The following is a 22,831-nucleotide window of genomic DNA, read 5'->3' as shown; positions in this document are numbered from 1 at the left end:
GTGAGGATTTTTGTTTTCTTTACATTGAGATGCATGCTGTGGTCTTATACATACCAAACGATCTTCATCAGAAAATATTTTAAGTCCTCTTCACTTTTAGCAAGCAAGATGGTATTATCTGCATAACACAGATTGTTAATGAGTCTTCCTCCAATCCTGATGCCACGCTTTTCTTCATATAACCCATCTTCACGGATTATTTGCTCAGCATAAAAGTGGAAATAGGTACGGTGAAAGAATACAACCCTGTCGTACACCTTTTTAAATTTTAAACCATTCAGTGTTCCCATGTTCTGTTCAAACAAATGCCTCTTGGTCTTTGTATAGATTCCTCATGAGCACAATTAAATGTTCAGGAATATTCATACTTCGCAGTATTGTCTCTAACTTGTCATGATTCACCCAATCGAAAGCCTTTGCGTAGTCAATAAAGCACAGGTAAACATCTTTCTGGTATTCTCAGTTTTCAGCCAAGATCCATCAGCAATGATAACCCTCGTTCATGGCTTCTTCTGAATCTGGCTTGAACCTCTGGAAGTTCCGTATTACCGTTTCCGTAATTACCTTTAATAAAACTTTGGTTTCATGGGATATCAGAGATTCTGCCTGATGATTTCTTCATTCTGTTGGGTCCCCTTTCTTTGGAATGGGCACAAATATGGCTTTTTTCCAGTCAATCAGCAAGGTAGTTGTCTTTGAAATTTCTTGGCATAACGGAATGAGTATAGTAGAAATAAAAGTTTCATGAACTGGATTCTAGTTCTTTCAGCTTTAGCACTTGTGTCTTCTCCAGTAGCTTCCAGAACTGCTGTCTTCACCATGAAGCTCCATGAGTTTTCACAGCTCAGGGTGCCATCTACATTCTTACTTTTCTAATGAACACATCCTGGAGAGGGTCATCTGACAGGAAAGTCTTTTCTCTGTCTTTCCCCAATGCTGCCTGAAATCAATTTATTGGCCACTTGTTTCTGTACTTCTCTGGTCATGATTTTTATCATTTTCTTTTGGATTTGGTGGATCAGTTGGCACTGAGCATGAGATGCCTTCCGAATCTAGTTGTTGCACATTTTAGTAAAACCAACACAGAACACAAGAAACATACCTCAACAGTAGTACTGACATCAACATGAGCTGCAGTTATGTCCTGCCGTTTTTTATTAGAGAGTACATGTCACGGGTCAGATCCATGGCATGGAAGTTTATCCAGCAGTTTTTGCCTTGAACATCCTCAGCAATTGGCTTGAATTTACTAGACACAACGTCATCATTCTGCCAATCAAGGCTCAGTCCCAAAGCATGAGCCTTGAGCCCATCGGATGTAGTTTTGGGTCCACGAGTCGTTGTGACTGGTGCTTTCCTAATACTTGTTATCTTGAACCGAGCTGGTGCCCTTGCATCATGCCAGTCTGTCTTAGGAAATGGATCAGCCCTTTCTTCTTGGCTCCCTTTGTGCCACCTTTTGTAAAGTGTTTATTCTTGGCAACCTCCATGTTGCTGCTCGGAGAGCCCGCTGTTAACTTGTAATTCCATTTGACGTATGGAAAATTTTGAATACTGGTGTCATAGTAGGTTACAAGTAGAGCTGCTAGTTGAAAGGTCAGCAAGTTTGAATCTACCAGGGAAGAAATGAGGTTTTCTGTTCCCCTAAGGATTTACAGCCAACTCAGTGACACACAGCCACAACCACCAAAATGAGAGAAAATGTTATAATGTGTGCAATTCATATTCTACCACTAGTGTAATTTTAAAAACACCCCAGTGGTATGGTTAAGTGCTCCGCGGTGTGAGGGTCTCCTCCCATAAAGATGAAAGCCTCGGAAACCTTATGGGACAGATTCTACAGAAGTGCTGAGTGACAATGAACAACAGTGGGATCACAGAGGGTAAATTCTGCCAGATTAATAGGCTCTGAATTCTGAATAGCTACAGTCTGGGAATTGGAACATGGGCCAAATTATTTTCACTTAATTATATAAGTCATATAGAAGTCCTGGTATATCACTGTAGCATATGCACTGGACTGCTAACTGCAAGGTCAGTGGTTCAAACCCACCAGCCTCGCCTCTATAATAGAAGCGGTATCAGTAGTAACTGACTTGATGGCACTTAGCCACAAAACAATAAGTCATTTGTAATGAAACATAAGGTAAGTAAGGGTGGAGAGTTGGAAGCTGCTTTTTGGAACATTGTATAATTCAGTAGACTCTTAATTCTGTGTCATTTTGGTTTTCAAAATATTTTTTTAATCTGATTATATTATCACGAGTTGGACAATAGCAGTTGGATTAGTAGCATTTACCTATGACTTTTTATTCTTTTCATAGTGAATGAATTTCCTGTGCTTAAAGCTGATGGCATCAAATATATTATGATTTTTAGAAACCAAGTAAGTAGCTTTTCATTTGTTTATATGCTACTTGTTACCTAAGTTTTATTGTGTGCCACCTTTTCTTCCATTCTGTGGAATCAATTGACATCAACATTTAATAACCTTGTCGATCTGGAGACTTTATTAGATTTGGATTCTTGAGAGGAGCCAGTCATATCCTTTCTGTGTCATTTATCAGAACATGCATAGTATCTGATTGCTTATTACTTTTAGTGATATTCATGATCAATGAGTTCAGACAAAGAAGAAACTTGGCCTCATCAATTTTTAAAATAGCATTCTGTGTAATTGAGATGTACTTCACACAACAAAATGCACTATTTTAAAATACACATTTCAGTGGTTTTTAGAGTCTTTATTATGTTGCTAGCCTCGGAAACCCTGTACAAGGTCACTATGAGTCGCAACCGCCTCCACAGCACATAACCAACCAACCAGCCAGCCAATTATGTTGTGCAACCTTCACCTCTGTCTACTGGTGTATGGTGATGTGAGATAATGCACTGGACCATAAGGTCGATTTGTAACCGCAGAATTGGCAGTTCAAATATACCAGCTGCTTCTCATAAACCTGGTACAGGGTCACCATGAGTCAGAAACAACTTAATGGCACTTAACAATAGCTACAACAGGAAGACGATAAGGGGACAGGTGAAGCTGTCTATTCCCACACAGATATATTGTCTAGCCCAATCTGCTGCACGAGACCTTTGTAAAGGAAGAGCAAAGAGGTCAGCTTGAGGTCTAAGGTGCACCTGATCCAAGCCATAGTATTTTCAATAACCTCATATGCATGCAAAAGCTGGACAGAGAATAAAGAACATCATAGAAGAATTGAGTTATGGTGTTGTAGGAGAACATAGAAAGTACCATGGACTGCGAAAAGGACAAATAAATCTGTGTTGGAAGAAGTGTGGCCAGAGTGCTCCTTGGAGGTCAGGATGGCCAAACTTCGTCTCTCATGCTTTGGACATGTTGTCAGGAGGGACCATTCGCTAGAGAAGGATATCATGTTTGATAAGGTGGAGAGTCGGAGAAAAAGAGGAACACCCCCAGCGAGATGGATTGGCCAAGTGGCAGCATCAGTTGGCTCAAGTGTGGAACAATTAGGAGGTTAGCCCAGGACCCCGGGCAGTGTTTCATTCTGTTGTGCATAGGGTCACTATGAGTCAGTACCGACTCGATGGCACCTAACAACAACAACAGAAAACAACTGTCTTTGTCTTATAATACCCCACCAGGACCCGGTGGTATGTACAAAGTTGCCCTCTTTTTTTTTCATAGCTCCACAGCATTACCAAGATGGACTGACCATGTTCTGTTTTAAGTAGGAGGGGCCTGACTAGCCATTGTGCATGTCTCACTGTGCTTAGGCCTTTTCACCTTTGGGATCCTGTTCTAGAAGTAACATTGTAGGGTTAGGGATGTTGTATGGTGCTTTTCTTTAAAAATCGACCGACTTCTTTCCCAATATATTATGTTGGAATTGCACAAATCCAGAAATGACAACTCACTGTAGTTGCAGTATGTAGTTTCCTTATTTTGAGTATTTAATTTTTTTGAGATACTTGAATTTTTTTCGTTAAATTTTCCATGTTCTTCTGCCTGCTTTTCTATCTCATGGTTGTTTTACATTTTGGTTTTTTTTCTTAATTTTTAGAAAACGTTTTTTCTTTTACTTCTTATACTTTAATTTTAGTGAGATTAAAAAAATATATGCAAATCATATTTCTGTAACCCCTTTTTTCACCACAACAGTGCATCCGACTTGTAAAATATTTTTGGCACAAGGAGGAATAAAGAATATACTACAGTAAATCTCTGCATGTTTATGACATGCCATTTTTGTCATATCTTAGCTCCATGCCTTCATGGCTTAAACGTAGAGATACCAGAGTGCCATCCTAGGCACTTTTACTCTTCCTCTATAGGGGTATAGTCTGTAATCAAGTGAGGGAGGTTTATGCCCATGTATGTGTTTATATGTTACTATGTGTTTCTATGGAGTCCTGCTATGACACAGGAGGGACAGCACTGGATTCCTTGGAAACCCTATACAAGGTCGCAAAATGGCTCTTAACAACAATACATATTTTTATATATTCATGAATACTAAGCAGAGTTCTATAAGTTCTCTAAGTATGGCATCCCATTCCACTCTGTAACACATGGGTCACCACCCTAAGTCAGAACTGACAACTGGTGTGTTTTATATGTTTTGAGTGTTTCTTTTTTAGAATTACTGAGCTTAGTACATGTAACTATAGGTTTTTTTTGTTTTTTAAAAACAACTGTGTAATAGTCTCTTATAAAACCATGCTGTGGTTTAATTCCTGTGGATACTTCTTTATTTTCTTCAATTTCAAAATTAGAATTTTGATGTCGGTTTGGCAGCATTTGGCAAGGTTAACTATACTAGTAACAGTGACAAGCTGTTCTATTTTCAAGACTAAGTAGTGTATGTTCTAGATAGTTAGAGGCTTTTTTTAATGACAATTGGAGTCCTGGTTGGGCGCTGTAGGATCAGCACTGGACTGCTAACAGCAAGGTCCAGTTCAAACCCAACCATCGCTCCTTGGGAACCCCTTTACAGGGTGGCTGTGATTTGGAACTGATTCAACAACAATTGATCATTCTTTCTGCCCCTTTGTTTTTTCAATTAGAAAATGAGGCATAAAGAGGCTGACTTGTCTAAGAAATATCTGAGATTGAAAAGCTTTTAGGATTGTGTAATGTTAGTGTACTTTTCCGTTATAATACTATTTTATTGTGTGTTTGCTTGTCTGTAAGTTTACTGTCATCGTTTTGTTCAGGTTGTCTCAAACTAAGAATTGTTAAAAATGATACCATGCAGAGTGTCGACGTTTCAGTTTCTTAACACTATCATCTCCCATTATAACAGATTTAAAATAAAACTTTTTTTAAAGTAGCAAATGCTTTCTGCTTCAATTGCCTTTTAGTTTAAAAACCATTTTTTAACAGAATATGTTTATTGTTTTTATTTTCTAGGTACCAAAAGAGCATATTTTGGTCTCTATCCCTCTTTTGATAAATCATCTTCAAGCTGAAAGTGTGGTTGTTCACACGTACGCAGCTCATGCTCTGGAACGGCTCTTCACTATGCGAGGCCCTAACAACGCCGCTCTGTAAGTATTGCTTTTAGTAATTGATACATTTCTTAGCTCTGGGTGGAGGTTCTATATATACTGTGTCAAAAGTTTACGTAACTTTATTAGTAGTTAGGAAAAGAAATTTGTACTTTTTTTGCAGTTATACTCAGTCTCATTTCACAAAAGGATTTCAGACAGCTTACCAAAATAGATCATTATGATAGAATAAATTTAATTACATGAGGAAATTGGAGGTTACTGGAGGTAAGGTTAATGAACAACATGTATTATGTCAAAGGATATAAAAAGTAGCTGTAAAAAGTGTGTGGAATTTAATTGTAGTTGGTTCCGACTCATAGAGACCCTATATAGGGTTTCCAAGGAGTGGCTGGTGAATTTGAACCTCCAGCTTAGTGGTTCAGACAGACTTTGTGGTCCATTGCTGATCCTACAGCGCCCAAAGGAAACTTATTGAATTAAATATTTGGAATGTTCATGAGATTTCAAATCAAAATGTTATAGAGAACACATCTCAGAATTGGGTGTGCAGTGAGGGAACCCTGAGCAGTCAGCACTGTTCCACAATAACACGCAGCCGTTTTCACACAGCTCTTTAGTGCTAACTCTCAGTGCTGACATAGTCAGAGCTGAGTGAAAGTCATTCTCTAAAAGCCTGATCCAAGGATAAAATGTAGAGGAAGAGTGGGGAATGCCCAGCCTGCATGTTGTATAATGCCCATGAAGTCATTTGGTTGGACCCTGCCATGGCAACCTCAGTTCCAGCCATCACGTTGTTGGGAAGTGCCATCAAGTCGGTTCCGACTCATAGCAACCCTGTACAGGGTTGACAAGGAGCAGCTGGTGGGTTTGAACCACCAACCTTTGAGTTTTGCAGTTCATTGCTGATCCCGCAGCACCACGGTTTACCAAATACAGCAGGCTAATTTTAAGTTTTGTGTGGCCCATGAATGTTGTTATAAATTTTGGAAGACAAAAATATTCCCCACTTCTGCTGTAGAGGAAGGGATGGTCTGCTTATCTCTCAGGCCATTCTGCAGCAGTGTTATTTATTGAAACTCTCTAGCTTTGGGTAAAGAATGGATAATAGTTCTAGGTTCTTTGTTCCATCAAGAACCAAAAGTACGACATTCTTGGTCATGTAAGGGTTAAGAGGACATTTTTTGAAGTGAGCCAAGGCCCATAATTGATGGAGAAAACCTACATGTTCTCTACCTTTAGAGCAGATTGATATTATGTCCCCGAGAGACTTGTTACTGCAGTGATAGAAGTGAACCAATTATGTTTGACTTTCCTGGATTTTAGTTTGTTTAGTTGTGTAGGGCCCCATATATATGCCTTCTTTATGAACTTAGAATGAGCAGGTAAAAAGCCTTGGTGGGACAGTGGTGTAAGTTTTGGGATGTTAACTGTGAAAGGTTGGTGATTTGAAGCCAGCAGCTGGCTGCTCTGCAGGAAAAAGATGTGGCAGTGAGCTTCTGTGAAAGCCTCGCCTCAAAGCCCTAGAGAGCATTCGGGCTCTCCTGTAGGGTTGCTGTGAGTCAGGTCAATGGTAGTGAGTAGGAGCAGATAGAAAACGGCATTTCCCCAAGCTCTCTGCCAACTCTGAGTGTTGGGAGATAGTTTGGTTTTATGTTGAGAAGTGTCATTTAGTTGCCAAGGGTATTCCACAGTGACTAGCTCAAGAGATGGTAGTGACTGAAAGCTGTTTTTTCATCTATAGCTTTACAGCTGCAGAAATTGCACCGTTTGTTGAGATTCTGCTAACAAACCTTTTCAAAGCTCTCACACTTCCTGGCTCTTCAGAAAATGAATATATTATGAAAGGTAGGCCAATCCCCTGGGGTACAGCTTGTAATGAAGTATCTAATCTCAGATTTCAAAGGTAAACACTCTGAGTTACATTTTAGGTTACATAGTTTTTAAAGCAGATACAGCCAAGAATTTGACATCCTTCCATATGTTTTAATGAAAAGTATTATTTATATTGTGTTTTCAGGAAATTATTTCCTTAACTTGATCTAGAACTTGTCTTATAAAAAAGCAGCAAGCTTTTTCCCCCCAACAGTGGTGTGTATTTACTGTTGGGTCCGTTTCTGAGAGGGCAGGTAACTGGTCTGTGGGCTTCAGTATTCTATTCCTAGAGTGTGCGAAAGCACTGGGGTTGCTTAGCTTCTCAACAAATAGCATTGCATGTGTACATACAAAAGGACTCCTTGGCAGCCCAGAGCAGGGACACCTGACTCACCTCCTAAGTCTCTTAACCTCAGACAAGGGAATGGCTTTCTCTAGGAAGTAATGTCTAAGCTAGCTGGAAGGCGAGTGTGTCTTTGGCTCAAGTAGAGGAACTCACACCCAGAGTTTTGGAGACAGTAATCCCTTTGCCAGACATGTAGTAGGTATTCTGTTTAGCAACCATTTGCTCTGTTTGTAAAAGAGGTAATCTATAATTATAGCTTATTGATGCATTTGTCTTTGAAGCAAATGTTTTTAAACATCTATGAATGAGCAATATCTTTTGTCATTTGAGTCCTTGATGACTTGATAATGGATTTTTGGATTTTCCAGACTCTTTCGGGAGAAGGTGGGCGGTGGCCTTTACTTACAGTGTCCTGTACACTGAAGGCGTGTTTCCTTGAGGCTTGGGGTCAACACTGCCTGCACCGCTTTCTAAGCAAACAGGGCCCAAGGCAGTTCTATGTGGCCCTTGACTGTTGTCTCTCCTGCAGTGTCTAACCCCCATTCCCAAAATAAATATCAGCCCACTAGTTCTTGATTCTTTGGTCACTGAATTATTTTTTCTTGACCCTTTCTTAATTCGTCACGCCTTAGGCCTTCTGGAAATACTAGGAATATTTCCCTGCTAAATTTTGTTACCAGCCCCATTCTAATTTTAAAAGGATGGAAAATACAATTAAAAAATGTAAACAGCTATATATTTAAGCTATATCCTGCTTAAATTTTGATGAATTTAAAGGGATGCTTCTTACTGTTTTATTCTGAAGTTTGGCCTATGTTTTGCTGTTCTCTGTGTTGCAGCTATCATGAGGAGTTTCTCCCTCCTTCAGGAAGCCATAATCCCCTACATCCCAACGATCATCACTCAGCTAACCCAGAAGCTGTTAGCTGTTAGTAAGGTAACAGCAGTTTTTGAAAGTACAATTTTTTAAATTTCTATTCCAAATTGTTTGACCTCAGGACTCCATTGCAGAGTTTGGAGAAAAGCCCATAAATTCTTACTAGCCTGTTAGTAAGCCTTTCCAGAACTGGAGATGGTATTAAGATTGGAGACATGTTCATTGTAGAAAAGTGAGAAAGTTCAGGCAGTCTGACACTGTGTTAAATGGAGGAAAGGAGACTGAACTAAAAGAACCTATAAGAGACTCTTTGGACCTTAAGTTTTAGAAATAAGAATATGGAGGCTGACAATTCCCTTTAAGGTAGTTACTCCTAATTACTCTGTGGAGAGATGAATTCATAAAAGGATTTAGAGGGACATTGAAGAACCGAGTGGTGAGTTTTTATCTGAATTCTGGGCATGGATTGTCCACTAATCTGGGACCTGGGGGAATGAGGGAGAAGGAGAATGCATACACAACTACACACATACACACACACATTGCCTAGTAAATGCTGTCTCGTTAGTGCCGTTGAGTCTAGTCTGACTCACAACGTCTCTGTAGTTAGTGGATTTGAAGAGCCGACCTTATGGCTCACTGTCCAGCACGGATGCTACAGTGCCACACCAGTAGTCCAAAAGATACTTCCCTGACTATGAACTGAACCTGGGCCGCGGTTAGGATTCGGTGATCCTAACCACCAGGGAAAAACATACACTCATCTTTTGACTTTATCAGTTTTATATGGTAGTCACCCAAGAAGGATTATGTTAGACAGAAATACGGTTTTCTGCATAAAAGAAGACATTTAGAAATGACCGGCATGGGTGAGCTTGACTCATAGCTGCTGACACAGGCCGATTGTCCCTCAGCGATAGTTGCAGAGCCAGTGAACAGGCTTCCGGCCGTGATGACTCCAGAGAGTGCACACTGTTCACTCAACAACTGAACGTTAGCGTGATTTGGTAGGACTCTGGACTTTAGCCTGTTAAAAGCAAGCTAATACTAGCAATTATTTTGCATTTCTTGAATTTTAAGATTATAAAGTTTAGCATATATACAGTATTTCTAGTATACCTGTGTTTGGATGTTGATTTAAAAAATGAATGCTTATCCTTTAAATGTTTCATAAAGATGTTTTGTTTAGTATAGTCACATGGACTACAGAATAAATAGTTTTTGTTTTACTATTGAATTTCAGAATCCAAGCAAACCTCACTTTAATCACTACATGTTCGAAGCAATATGTTTATCCATAAGAATAACTTGTAAAGCTAACCCTGCTGCTGTTGTCAATTTTGAGGAGGCTTTGTTTTTGGTGTTCACTGAAATTTTACAAAATGATGTACAAGGTGAGCTTTATAAAAGTTCTTTTCTTGAATGGAATGAAATTATTAAAGTAGCTATAAAATAGCTTGTGTGGGATTTTTATGAGAGCATTCACCTTGAAGCTAACAGCTTATTTATTTTCATCAACAGAATTTATTCCCTATGTCTTTCAAGTGATGTCATTGCTTCTGGAAACACATAAAAATGACATCCCATCATCCTACATGGCCTTATTTCCTCACCTCCTTCAGCCGGTGCTTTGGGAAAGAACAGGGAACATCCCTGCACTGGTCAGACTTCTCCAGGCCTTCCTAGAGCGTGGCTCAAACACCATAGCAAGTGCTGCAGCCGACAAAATTGTGAGTCCTGTTCATTTGGACGTCGTCCTGTTCTAAGGTAGCTTTGAAAAGCTAAAGATGGCAGGAATCAAGTTATTTTTTCTTTATAAAAAATAAGAAACCATTGAAACTTTTGCAAGTTCAACAGATATTTTTAAAATTCTTAAAATAATTTTACTGAAGAGTGAAGTGGTTGGTTTGAACGTGTTTGTGTGGTTTTGTTAGGATTAGGGACCTTTAGGGTTACCTCAGTGGTGGCTTTCTAAAGAAGAGGCAAATGGATTGATTTCAGGAAGGGTAAGTTCTTTAGGAAGATTTTAGTTCTTTAGGAAGAACTAAAGAGAAAAGGCTAATTCTTTTTTAAAATGTCTTAACTTTTTTTTTTTTCAATGTTATCTAATTTGTTACAGCCTGGGTTATTAGGTGTCTTCCAGAAGCTGATTGCATCAAAAGCAAATGACCACCAAGGTTTTTATCTTCTAAACAGTATAATAGAGCACATGCCTCCGTGAGTACAAATTACCTTCACTATGCATTTAAGTTTTTCTGTAGTACTCAGGGAAATGCTATATTTATATTGTTGTATTTTTATTCTTTAGTGAGTCAGTTGACCAATACAGGAAGCAAATATTTATTCTGCTATTCCAAAGACTTCAGAATTCCAAAACAACAAAGTTTATCAAGAGTAAGTAAAGTCATCTGCGTGATCCTATTGAAATGAAGGAAAAGGATTAAAACCTTGGGCTGCTTGCTATAGGAAAATAATGGAGTCAGTGGCTGTGAGGAAGAGAAATTTTGTTTTCTCACTGTCTGCAAAGCTCTGCTGTCTGAGCTAAAGGGGAAGCTCTGGGCTCTGTCTTCCTTAGAGCATTCTTTTGTTCCTTGGCTTGTTAAGCCATCCTTATATATTGTGTGCCCTCCTTCCCCCGCCCCCCAACTTTGTGGGGGGCAAGGTGGGGGTTTGTTTTCTGTTTTAGAAACCCACCACTGAGAAGGGACCTACCTCAGTGACTTCACTTATAACACTTTCAAAATTGTCACATTCATAAGTTACAGGGTTAGGACTTCCTGTCTTTTTAGGGACACATTCTATCTACAACCGATTTTTCGATTATAGATAATCCTCTGATCAGTTGTGAATGTTACACATATTTTTAAATGTGTTCTCAAAATACTGAATCATTTTCAAATGTGTTAGGTGATTTAAAGGTTGGTTTATAAGTTTAGATCAAAATATTTTTCCAACTGAAATAATATTGTATTAGAAGGCAAGTCACTGATGCGTAAATCAGTAGTTGTGGTTTTTTGTAATGATGACGAATGTTTCATTTGGTAGAAATACTTGTCCATGCTAAGACCTAAATCATTTGTAATAAATCCTTAATACTTATGTCTTCTTTCAACAGGTTTCTTAGTGTTTATTAATTTGTATTGCATCAAATATGGAGCATTAGCGTTACAGGAAATATTTGATGGTATACAACCAAAGTAAGTATGTTCTTAATACTTTCTTTATAAAAGGAAGGAACGATTATCTGTTTTATAGAGGATTCTATGGCTCTTGGTACAGTGATCCTATCTTTGTGATTTTCCTTCAAAATGTCCTTAATTGGTGAGTTGTAAAGAGGAAAATCCTAGCGAAATAGTTCTGATTGCATCTGTGAGTACGCTTCTCACAGAGCTGCTAAGACTGATGGTGTTTTCAGGAGTCTGCATCTGATAAGGCCAACAGCATGACTTGAAATGAGAAAAAATTGGACCTAAAAATGTTACATTTGACAGTTATTTAGCACATAATGTAATTAGGTGTCAGTTTGCATTCATGGGGTAAAAAATGAGTTAAAGAAATGATACCAGACAGCTTCTGGAAGGAAAAACTCAAGCTGTGTTTGTTAGAAAAAAATTTTTTTTTTTAATGTAAAAAATAAATTAACCCAAAATTAGTAACAAAGAGCTTGATTTCCAGCAACAATGGGTTGTGAGGAAGTGTGCAGTCTCATGCACTGTGTGTTGTTAAGTACTATGATGTTGGGTCCAAGGAGTAGCTGGTAGGTTTGAAACACCAACTTTGCGATCAGCAGTCCAACGATGCCTGCAACATCATGCCAGACACCCATGCACTGCTGTGAGGGCCTGATAGGCCTCCTGGTATGGCACTATAGGATCATCACTGGACTGTGAACCACACGGTGGGCAGTTCAAGCCAACCAGCTGCTCCTTGGAAACCCTATAAATGGTTGGAATGATTTGGAACTGACGAGACAGCACTTACAGAGCTCTGGTAGCGTAGTGGTTACGAATAGGGCTACTAACCTCAGCTGAGGTCAGCAGTTCGAAACTACCAGCTGTTCCACGGAAGAAAGATGAGAGGCTTTCTACTCCCGTAAAGATTTACAGCCTCGGAAACCCTGGACAGGGTCGCTATGAGTAAACCAATTCCTTGGTACACAGCCACCAGCCAAGACAGCACTTAACAACATTCAGAGCTATTAAAATGTCTGTACTTTTTGTACCCAGTGTTTCTACTTCAAATAATTTTTGTATTAAAACAAATAAGATCTTGAAAGTTTTACTTCTGGGATGTTTGCAACAACATAAAATGATTAGCGAAATAATTTTTGTAATAAAACTATGAACATTTGCATAGAAAGTTGTGTGGATTACAATCCAAAATGATTCAAACTAATTAACACTAGATGGGCTTTGATGCTCCTAGTTCTACTCTCTAATTTTTCAGAGATAAACAATCAAAGAGAGGGATTTTCATTGAGCACAGGCATGTGACAATGTGACTGTTCATTAACAAAGCAGATGACAGTTGACTAGAAGGGAGACGTTTGGTATTGTCATCTCTAGGACTCAGTTCTTTACAGTGAACAAAGTTCGTAGCTTTTAAATTGAAAACTTTATCATCTTTCACTAAATACAGTAGGACTGTAATCATGAGTGGATTTATTTTGGTTTGGTTTAATAGAATGTTTGGAATGGTTTTGGAGAAAATCATTATTCCTGAAATTCAGAAGGTGTCTGGAAATGTAGAGAAAAAGATCTGTGCTGTTGGCATAACCAAATTGCTGACAGAATGTCCCCCACTGATGGACGCTGAGTATACTAAGCTATGGTAAGTACACCTAGCCTTTTACATTTGGGGACACTAGAACTTCTTTCCCTTAGGATGGCAAAATGAGCCAAGGGTATTCTCTTGAGAGCTTCTGATCTTGGCTTCTGCACTAACAACAGTCTTGTCCCTTTTGGGGAGGCGATATGGATGGACCAGACCTCTAGACCCCTTTGAGAATCTGCTGAAAGTGATCTAAGAGAAGCCCAACCAAACCAGCTAGTTCTTTACAAGGAGGACTGCCCAAGCCAAGAGGGCCTGACCTGGTGCTCTATGGCAGAATTCCCCTGGCTTGTTTCCACCTCTTGCTTTTCATTCACTTGTTTTGGTTCCACTCTGGCAGCCTCTCCTCCATGAAGTGGTCCAGCAGCTTGAGGTTTATGTGTTTTTCTAACAGAGGCCAGTGTTGAATTTCCTTGACTGGCCTTAGTTTGGGTCACGTGCCAGTAGTTAAGGCTGCTAGGCCCAAAATCAACAGTTCAAATCTACCCACTGCTCTGTGGGAGAAAGATGTACCCAGCTGCTTCTGTAACGATTACAGCCTTGGAAACTCTATGGAGCAGTTCTAGGTTACTATGAGTCAGAAATGATGCCCCGATAATGGGTTTGGTGTGGGGTCAGGTAAGGACAGGTCGCATAGGCGAAGCCTTTGAGACCTATGAGGGTTGACTAGTTTTCCAAAGACAAAATCTGTGTGCTGTGGCTGCAAGAATTGAATTGTGTCTGGGTAAGCAGAAGGCACTGATACCCCTCTTCATTTCATAAGTCTCTTCCTACATTTGAGACTTGAGTATATAATTTTATTTTAGGAATTGCTACTTGTTTTATTTCTTCCCACCCAGGACTCCTTTATTACAATCACTGATTGGTCTATTTGAGTTACCTGAAGATGCCACTACTCCTGACGAGGAGCATTTCATTGACATTGAAGATACTCCAGGCTACCAGACAGCCTTCTCACAGTTGGCGTTTGCTGGGAAGAAAGAGCATGATCCTGTAGGTCAAATGGTGCACAACCCCAAAATCCACCTGGCCCAGTCACTTCATAAGTTGTCTACTGCCTGTCCTGGAAGGGTGAGTGTCTGCTTTGTCAAACAATTGTGCATCTGGTGAAAAGGCAAGAACAGTGTTTGTACCTCTTTTTATTGGCCAGTGTAATTAAATTACTGTAATTACGATGACGGGTCCTCTTTTCCCCTTCATAATGTACTGTAAAACATAAGTTTAAGAGTATGGTTTTAGGAATAAATAAAGATGGGGAAAGAGGGTCTTTAAAGAGGAATGTATTTATTTACCTGAATGAACTAATAATCATACTAGTGTAGAAAGCATGAATCCACTCTTACAATGTGGCATTGATTTTTTTACCTGCAAAACACCCAGAAATTAACTAGTGGAACGTGGAGTGAACCCAGTAGTGGCTGCATGGTTACATTTAGCCAGTACAGAATTTCATGTTTTCTGCTATTTATATTTTCAGTGTTTTATTATGAAAAATTTAACATTTATACAGAAGCAACAGTGTAATAGATCTTCACATCCCTAGTTTGAATTACCAGTAATTATCGAATACTCACCATAATGCTGTTGTCACACCTAACTAGCAGCTATAAACCTGGATATGGTTCTGCTTTTTATACCTATCCATTTTTTAAGGTATTAAAATAAGTGAATTGTTTTGGAATCCCTGTAACAATGATTTATGACTTGATGCCTCCTCCACAGAACGTGGATTTATGTTGGCATGACTGATCCATCTCTCAACAGCCAGGACCTGTTTCTGATCTCTTGCAGGTCCCATCGATGGTGAGCACCAGCCTCAACGCAGAAGCTCTTCAGTATCTTCAAGGATACCTTCAGGCAGCCAGTGTGACACTTCTCTGAACTGCATTTTTCTAACAGGCTACCATGCCCGACGGTTTCTGTGGAGATAGATGATGATGTAGACATCTGAGCAGAGCTGCATTATAACAGCACGTTCACCTTTTCAACTTGTCACAAAATCCATCTTGTAAAGGATATTAAATGTTGCTTTAAGCCGAACCTTGAGAAAATTAGGTGGTTTGTGTGATGATAAATAGAAGTGGGGAATTTTTCCAGTTTGCAGCACTGAGGGACCTAGTGCTCATTGAGTTGAATGTTTGTGTGTTTTTTTTTTCACGGACTCTGGCTGTGCAGCCTTTGACTAAATTTACCCTTTTGTTTTGAGACTGTTGTCATTTGTATTTCTCTTGCCCTGTGTATGTTTGTCTGTTTCCTTAGCTTTCATTGGCAATGTAAGAATCACTTGTAAAGTTTGCCAAGCAATGCACATTTCATAGTTTTAAATCAGCAATAAACAAAGCCGTAAAGTACGTACGTATTTAAGACCATCTTAAGGCCAGGTTTTCAGTGCTCTCTGATGCTTTCATAATGGAGAATACTTTAAATCTTACCTTCCTCCAGGAATCATAAAGTTGTAATATATTTGTAATTCCAGCTGAAAGAATTTAATTTTATAAGGGGAAAGGGAACATTAATTCCTGGTTTGGGTTTAGCTACTGGAACTTGGATGTGGCAGTGTGAGCTTTGTGCAGGTGGTTTCCTCTGGAAAGTGAGAGGCTCTCCCTGGCTTTGCAGTGCCTTTGGGGGACATTCAACTGTGTGGATATTTGGTCTTTCCTACAATGCCTTTCTTCCTTACCTATCAGAAGTTACTTGGAACTTTGCAAACAACAGCCTTTTAGAAGCCCGAGAATTCTGAGGAGCAATCGTAAGTATATCCAAATCCATTGTTGGACACAGTTTTGGCAGCATTGAGTCATGTTATTAGTACTTTGCTTTAAGCAGTCTTTGGAGGAAGAATTCTGTGATCTCCTTGGAATATCCAGCATCCATTATCTAGGATCACTGAGGATGCTCATACATGCTAGGTGCTCAGGGGCTGAAGTCCTCAATTGTGTTCTTCCTAAATGAAGGCTAGTGGTAGTGGCTCATCTTTGTGTAGTGCCAAGCAACTGTGCCCTTCACTCTCTCATCAGTATTCTTGTTTTTTGTTTGTTTTTTTTTTAAGAGACGGGAAATTGATGTTGCTGTCGTGTTTACTGACAGGTTTCAGTGGCTGTCACTCGGCACTGAAGCCCAAAGAGCTGAGTCCACAAAGATAGGAGTTGGAATTACTACAGCTCTGCCACTAACTGGCCCTTTGTGCTTTTCTCTCCTCTTCTGAAAAACGAGCAGACAGATTTTCTCATTTTAGGCTCACAGCAATCTTGATGGTGAAGTACTTCCAATAGAGTGCCTGGTGTAGAATGAATACCAGGAAAGCTGCTGTTGCTTGGTTTCAGTTGGTGGTAGGAGAATGGAGAACACTGCTCTCACCACCTGGCCTGTGGCAGCCATGGGAGGTGGGAAGCTCTTTTGGGGGAGAATAGTCCTGGCTGAGGTAGGTCTTGTACCTGCAGAGAATTTTTAGACTCTGGGAAATGTCTATAGGGTCCACTGGTTCATCCTGCGGTTATTACCTGCTTCTGATTTTAAGTGTGTCCTATTCAATAATTCTAGCTACTTTAAACCTGGTTTGCTTCCTTCAAAGTTGAGATCATTCTGTATACATGAGTTTCAAAGTTTGTAGAAACTGGAATTAGTAGAATGAAGTTATGCACAAATTTTTTGAATCCTCATATTTTTGTTTTCAAAGCTTAATACTTGATAAAACATGATTTTCAGTGTTTATATATAGGGTTTTATCATTTCAGTGTATCATCTAAAATTATATGTAGTTATTATCATTGTTAGACATGTTAGAATTTTATGATTTTCTAAATCTTTTACACATAACTTGATGAACATCCTTATCTATTAAATTTTGTCTACATTTCTGGTTATTTCCTGAAGTGGGGTTGCTATCAGATGCTGTTATCTTGACTAAGCAACTCACATGATGAGAGTAAAACTCTCTCAGTAGGTCTCCTTGGCTGCAGTTTTAATGGAAGTCTTTCTCCTAAGGAACTCGAATTCAAATCTCCGGAGTTTTGTTAGCAGCAGAGTGCTTACCCATTTGTACTACTGTGGTGGTGTGAAGTGCCGCTGAATCGATTCCAACCCATAGCGACCCTGTATAGGGTTTCCAAGGAGAGGCTGGTGAGTTTGAACCACCAACCTTGTAGTTCAAACAACTTTAACTTTGAATTAGCCCACAGCGCCCTAAAGTAAAACTGTAGGGTCAGATTACCCCATAGAAAGGTGGTGCCAATCTAGACACCACACGCCATTATTTCTTTTTCTTGTTGACAATATTGATGTGTGAAAATGGTTTCATTTTTTATCTAGTGAAACATTAATAATTAGTTCGGCACTTAAAACTATTATATGCACATGGTATGATTCTAATAGGAATTAGGGTTTGATAACAGAGCAGCAGGTTTCTACCTGACCCCTACTTCCTTCTACTCTGGGAAGCAGCACTTTTAATTAGTACTGCCTTGAGGTTTTTTTTTAAATAACTTTTAAAACTTTATTTTGACAAGATGATCAGTTTTACATTTAACAGATCACTTTGTTTCATCTCAATGATTGCAGTCCCCTCCACTCAAGTTTTCCCACTTCCTCTCTCTGGTTACTTATGTGCTGATATCCTCTTTCAAAATCGAGATTTTACCACAACTACAAGGAGCTCTGGTAGCGTAGTGGTTACGAATCGGGCTGCGAACCTTAAGGTCAGCGGTTCGAAACTACCAGTCGCTCCGTGGGAGAAAGATGAGGCTTTCTACTCCCGTAAAGATTTACACCCTCGGAAACCGTGTACAGGGTCGCTACAGGTCGGACCCGACTCGATGGCACTTAACAACAGCAACAACTTGATAAAGAAAGATTTGACGCACATGACTGCTACTCTACAGAGTCTGTCCCTTAGTAGTTCTGTTTATCTTGAAGTAGTCAACAAACACTTCCTTGTCCCATCCACTTCCGTCCAGATCTCCGGATGATAGGCACTACCTATGACTGACTTGCCACTCTACACTGGTCAGGTCTGTCTCCCTTGATCCACTGCAGGGGCATGTCACCTTTGACTCTGGCAGTGGACAGGATGACATGAACAGTGCTTGGTGTGGGCCAGGAGGTATGCAGAAGTTACTCTTCTGTCCCCAGGGCCAGTGTCTTGACTTCCGCAGCATTCCAAAGAGAATGGTCATAGGGTCAAGGTCACATGCATTGGATTTTTCTCATGCAGCAGCATTAGTTTCTCAGAGGCATGGCACGTTTAGGTTTGTGATAAGTACTTGGACACTGACTTTTTTCTTTTAGTTTTGGTATTTTTTCTTAAGTGTTTATAATAATGGTCTTACGCAGTACTTCAGCATAATGTCCTCAGGGTTCATCCATGTTATTTGGTGGCTTACAGCTGCCTTACTAATTCAAGGTACCATAATATTCCATTGTGTAGATGTACCAAAGTTTTGTTTATTCATTCCTTTGTTGATGGGCACTTAGACTGTCTACATCATTTTGCTTTTGTGAATAGTGCTGCTGTAAATGAGCTCTGGTAGCGTAGTGGTTACAAATTGGGCTGCGAGCCGCAAGGTCAGGAGTTCGAAACTACCAGCTGTTCTGCGGGAGAAAGATGAGGCATTCTGCTCCCGTAAAGATTTACAGCCTCGGAGACCCTGTACGGGGTCGCTATGGGTCGGAACCGACTGCACAGCACATAAGAACAACAAAAAACATTGATGTGCATATATCTACTCGTGTTCTGTCTCAATATGTCTTGTGGATATAAGTAGAGGAATTGCTGGATCATAAGGTATTTCTATTTCCAACTTTCTGAGGAAGCACCATACTGTTTTCCAGAGTGGCTGGATCATTTTGCAATCCCATCAGCAATGTAGGAGGGTCCCAGTCTCTTCACATCCTCGCCAGCATTTATTGTCCTTTACTTTTTTGAAATTCTGTTGTGAGATACCTCATTGTTTTGATTTGCATCTCTTAATGGCTAATGATTGTGAACATTTCTTCTTATGTTTGTTGGCTGCCTGGAGCGCCTCCTTGGTGAAGGGTCTGTTCATATTCTGTGCCCATATTTTAATTGGGTTATTTGCCCTTTTTCTTACAGAGGTGTTGTTGTTTCCTATGTATTTCAGAAATTAGTCCCTTTCTGATAACATCATTCCAAAACATATTTTTCCCATTCCAAAACATATTTTTCCCATTCTGTGGGCTTCCTTTTGCCTCTTTGGATGAATGTAAATTTTTAATTTTAGTTATGTCCCAGTCATCTATTTTGTTTTCTTTTGTTTGTGCAGTTTTCACAGTGTTTGTTCGTGTGTGTGCTGACTTTTCTTTTGCAGTTTTTTTTTTGCTGAAGTTTGAGTACCTTTTTTCATGAGTAGGAGCCATTATTCTTCCCCATACTGATAAGCACTGCAGATTTGTCATTTTAGGTGGCACATGGCATCTCTCTCTTGCCCAGGATGTTCTTTTCACAGAGCTTGCTTCTGTCGGCAGAGTGGCTCTTCTCTGAGCTTCCACCCCACCAGGGCTGTTCCCACCACTTTTCCTCTTACCTCCCCCATCGAGCCACACCATCCTCCTTTATAGTTGGAACAAAGTCCATTTTGTTTTCCCAGTACGTGAGGGGACTTCAAAAAGTTTGTGGAAAGATTCCGTTCTCTTTTCATTCCACTTTTCCATGAACTGGCACTGCAGGATAAGCACTGGACTGCTAATTACAAGGTTGACAGTTCAAATTCTTGGAATTCCTACATAGGGTCACAATGAGTTGCATGCAGTTTGTCAGCACTTACAACAATAACAACTGACATACTCCAGCCTAAATACCAGAGGCCCAGTCTCCAGGTCTGAGAAATGTGTCTTTGGACTTGAGCAGCTAATAGTTCTGCAGTCCTGTGTTCCTGGGAGGTGCGGGAACTTAACCAGGTCTCGTGGCTGGAGGGCAGGGGGATGTAGAACTCAAGCCAGACAACCTAGTTCCAGGGCCCGTTGGTCTAATAAGCACTGTGCTCACTGATACAGCAAAAATTAGAACTGGGCTAACAGTTCTAATTTTTACTGTGTCACAAGTTTTAAAAGTATGAGTATTATTTTGTGGTTTTGCCTTTTTGCTAGTAGCTGTCCCTCTTCGTAAGAGAGCTTGGTAAAAGCGGGGGTCAGCCTTTAATCCAGCCTCTTGGATATGATCTTTTGTTTCATTTCCTAACAGCTGAATATTTGTGCAACCACCCTATTCTTGCTAGAAAGTTCTTTGTTTGGAAACTAGGTGACCCAGTGGAGCATCCAACCCCTCATTCCACACTTGGCAGCACTGTGATTGGAAATAACTCCCATTTATTCCAAGGATAACAACCCTTCACTCTGATAAAGACACACAAGTTCTCATCTAGGCCCCACCTGGAGTGCAATGGCTCCTGTGACCTCTGCTGGGGCCTCCTCTCACCTGGGAGTCATCCACTTCTACAGTGCAGTCACTCCTAACAGCAACACCCAAAAACCCATCTCCCTGCTTTTTCTTGGGTGGCCCTGAAAGCGAATAGTTTCAATACGATTGATGGATGGTAAGGACCTAAGGATAAGGAAGACTCCGTGTCTTCAGGTGATGGGCACATCTTTCCCTCCTTAACCCACCCAAAGAAACCAGGAGCAACCAGCTTTTAGCTGTGTCTGAGCAAAAAACAACCGGCTATTTACCAGTGTTTCACAAAGAACCTGCACATTTATACACATGCAGAAAACAAAAGGTGTAGGGTTTGCTGCTATTGGCGTCATGTGCATGTTATCTGTGTAAAGACTCGAGGCTGTACTCTTGGATAAGCGGTTTACTTGCTTATCTTCACCTCATTAGAGGTCCATTGCTCCAATTTACAACTAAGGAAATGGGCCTGGAAGGGAAATGGTTTGTCTAAACGTGAGTATACTTCTCTTTAAAGACCCCAAGCCAGTACACAGAAGAACTAAACAATACAATCAGCCAACTGATTGTGTACAGAGCATTCAACCCAACAACTGCACAATACACATTCTTTTCCAGTGCACATGGAACACCCCCCAGAATAGACCATGGTTTAGGCCACAAAACAAATCTCCATAAATTTACAAATATCAAAATACTACAGAGCATCTTCTCAGAACACAATGCTATCAAATTAGAAATCAACAATAGGAAGACCTTGGAAATCAAGTCAAATACATGGAAATTTAATAACACCCTGCTGAAAAGCGACTGGGAAGTAGAAGAAATTAAACGTGAATTCACAAAGTTCCTAAAAATAAATGAGAATGAAAACACAACATACCAAAATCTTTGGGACAAGGAGAAAGTGGTGCTGAGAGGACAATTTATTGCAATAAACACACACATCCAAAAAGAAGAAAGAGCCAAAATCAATTAACACATCATCTACAACAATTAGAAACAGACCAACAGAGGGAACCTACAGCCACCAAAATACAAGAAATAATAAAGATTAGAGCAGAAATAAATGAGATAGAAACTATACAAACAGTCAACAGGTCAATAAGCTGGTTCTTTGAAAGAATTAACAAAAATCAACAGGCCATTGGCAAACCTAACAAAAAGAGAAGAGGGAGAAGACACAAATAACATGCATTAGAAACCACATGGGTAATGTCACAACGGAACCAAAGGAAATCAAAAGGATACAGAATACTATCAGGAGTTGTATATTTTTAGATAAACACGACCGCCTAAACTTAATCACAGTGAAGTAGAAAACCTGAACAGACACATAACAAAAGAAGAAATTGATCAGGTCATCAAAAAACTCCCAACCAAAAGAAGTCCAGGCCCAGATGGCTTCACTGGTGAGTTCTACCAAACACTCAGGGAAGAGCTGTCACCAATTCTACTCAAATTATTCCAGAAGATAGAGGAGGATGGAAAACTTCCTAATACATTTTATGAAGTAAGCATACCCCTCATACCAAAACCAGGGAAGGATGTCACTAAGAAAGAAAATTATAGACCAATATCCCTCATGAGTTAATGTTCAACCATTTCAAGAGATACCATATGAACAAGAGCCAGTGATACTCAGAGAGAAACTCCAAAGTGCATTGAAAGAAGTGGCAAAGAAAAAGGCACCAGGAATTGATGGAATAAAAACTGAAATCTTTCAAGAAAGTGAGGCACTCATCTCTGCCAAGAAATTTGGAAGACAACAATCTGGCCGACTGATTGGAATAGATCCATATTTGTGCCCATTCCAAAGAGAGGTGACCCAACAGAATGCGGAAATCATCGGACAATCTCTTTGATATCTCAAACCAGTAAAGTTTTGCTAAAGGTAATACAGAATCGGCTACAATCATACATTGACAGACAACTTCCAGAGGTTCAAGCTGGATTCAGAAGAGGCCGTGGAACGAGAGATATCATTGCTGATGTCCGATGGATC

General features: G+C 39.9%; 1 protein-coding gene across 2 annotated transcripts in view; it reads left to right on the top strand.

The window, feature by feature from the left end:
• The window catches only part of CSE1L (CSE1 chromosome segregation 1-like (yeast)), a 60,593-nt gene extending 45,094 nt beyond the window's left edge, over positions 1–15,499 (top strand). Inside the window, exons 14-25 of one of the 2 annotated variants that reach the window (XM_006839199.1) lie at positions 2,325–2,386; positions 5,399–5,535; positions 7,241–7,344; positions 8,557–8,654; positions 9,838–9,988; positions 10,116–10,324; positions 10,714–10,811; positions 10,903–10,988; positions 11,710–11,791; positions 13,278–13,424; positions 14,264–14,495; positions 15,216–15,499. In XM_006839199.1, coding sequence (XP_006839262.1) covers positions 2,325–2,386; positions 5,399–5,535; positions 7,241–7,344; positions 8,557–8,654; positions 9,838–9,988; positions 10,116–10,324; positions 10,714–10,811; positions 10,903–10,988; positions 11,710–11,791; positions 13,278–13,424; positions 14,264–14,495; positions 15,216–15,305 — 1,496 coding nt within the window. In that variant the 3' untranslated portion in view covers positions 15,306–15,499. The remainder of the gene's footprint in view (positions 1–2,324; positions 2,387–5,398; positions 5,536–7,240; positions 7,345–8,556; positions 8,655–9,837; positions 9,989–10,115; positions 10,325–10,713; positions 10,812–10,902; positions 10,989–11,709; positions 11,792–13,277; positions 13,425–14,263; positions 14,496–15,215) is intronic. The other variant, XM_006839200.1, reaches the window with a different exon arrangement.
• The last annotated feature ends 7,332 nt before the right edge of the window (positions 15,500–22,831 follow it).

Source organism: Chrysochloris asiatica, unplaced genomic scaffold (assembly GCF_000296735.1).
Source record: "Chrysochloris asiatica unplaced genomic scaffold, ChrAsi1.0 scaffold00023, whole genome shotgun sequence".
Lineage (NCBI taxonomy): Eukaryota > Metazoa > Chordata > Mammalia > Afrosoricida > Chrysochloridae > Chrysochloris > Chrysochloris asiatica.
Note: the sequence above shows the minus strand (reverse complement) of the source record. Positions and strands in the feature narration are given on the sequence as shown.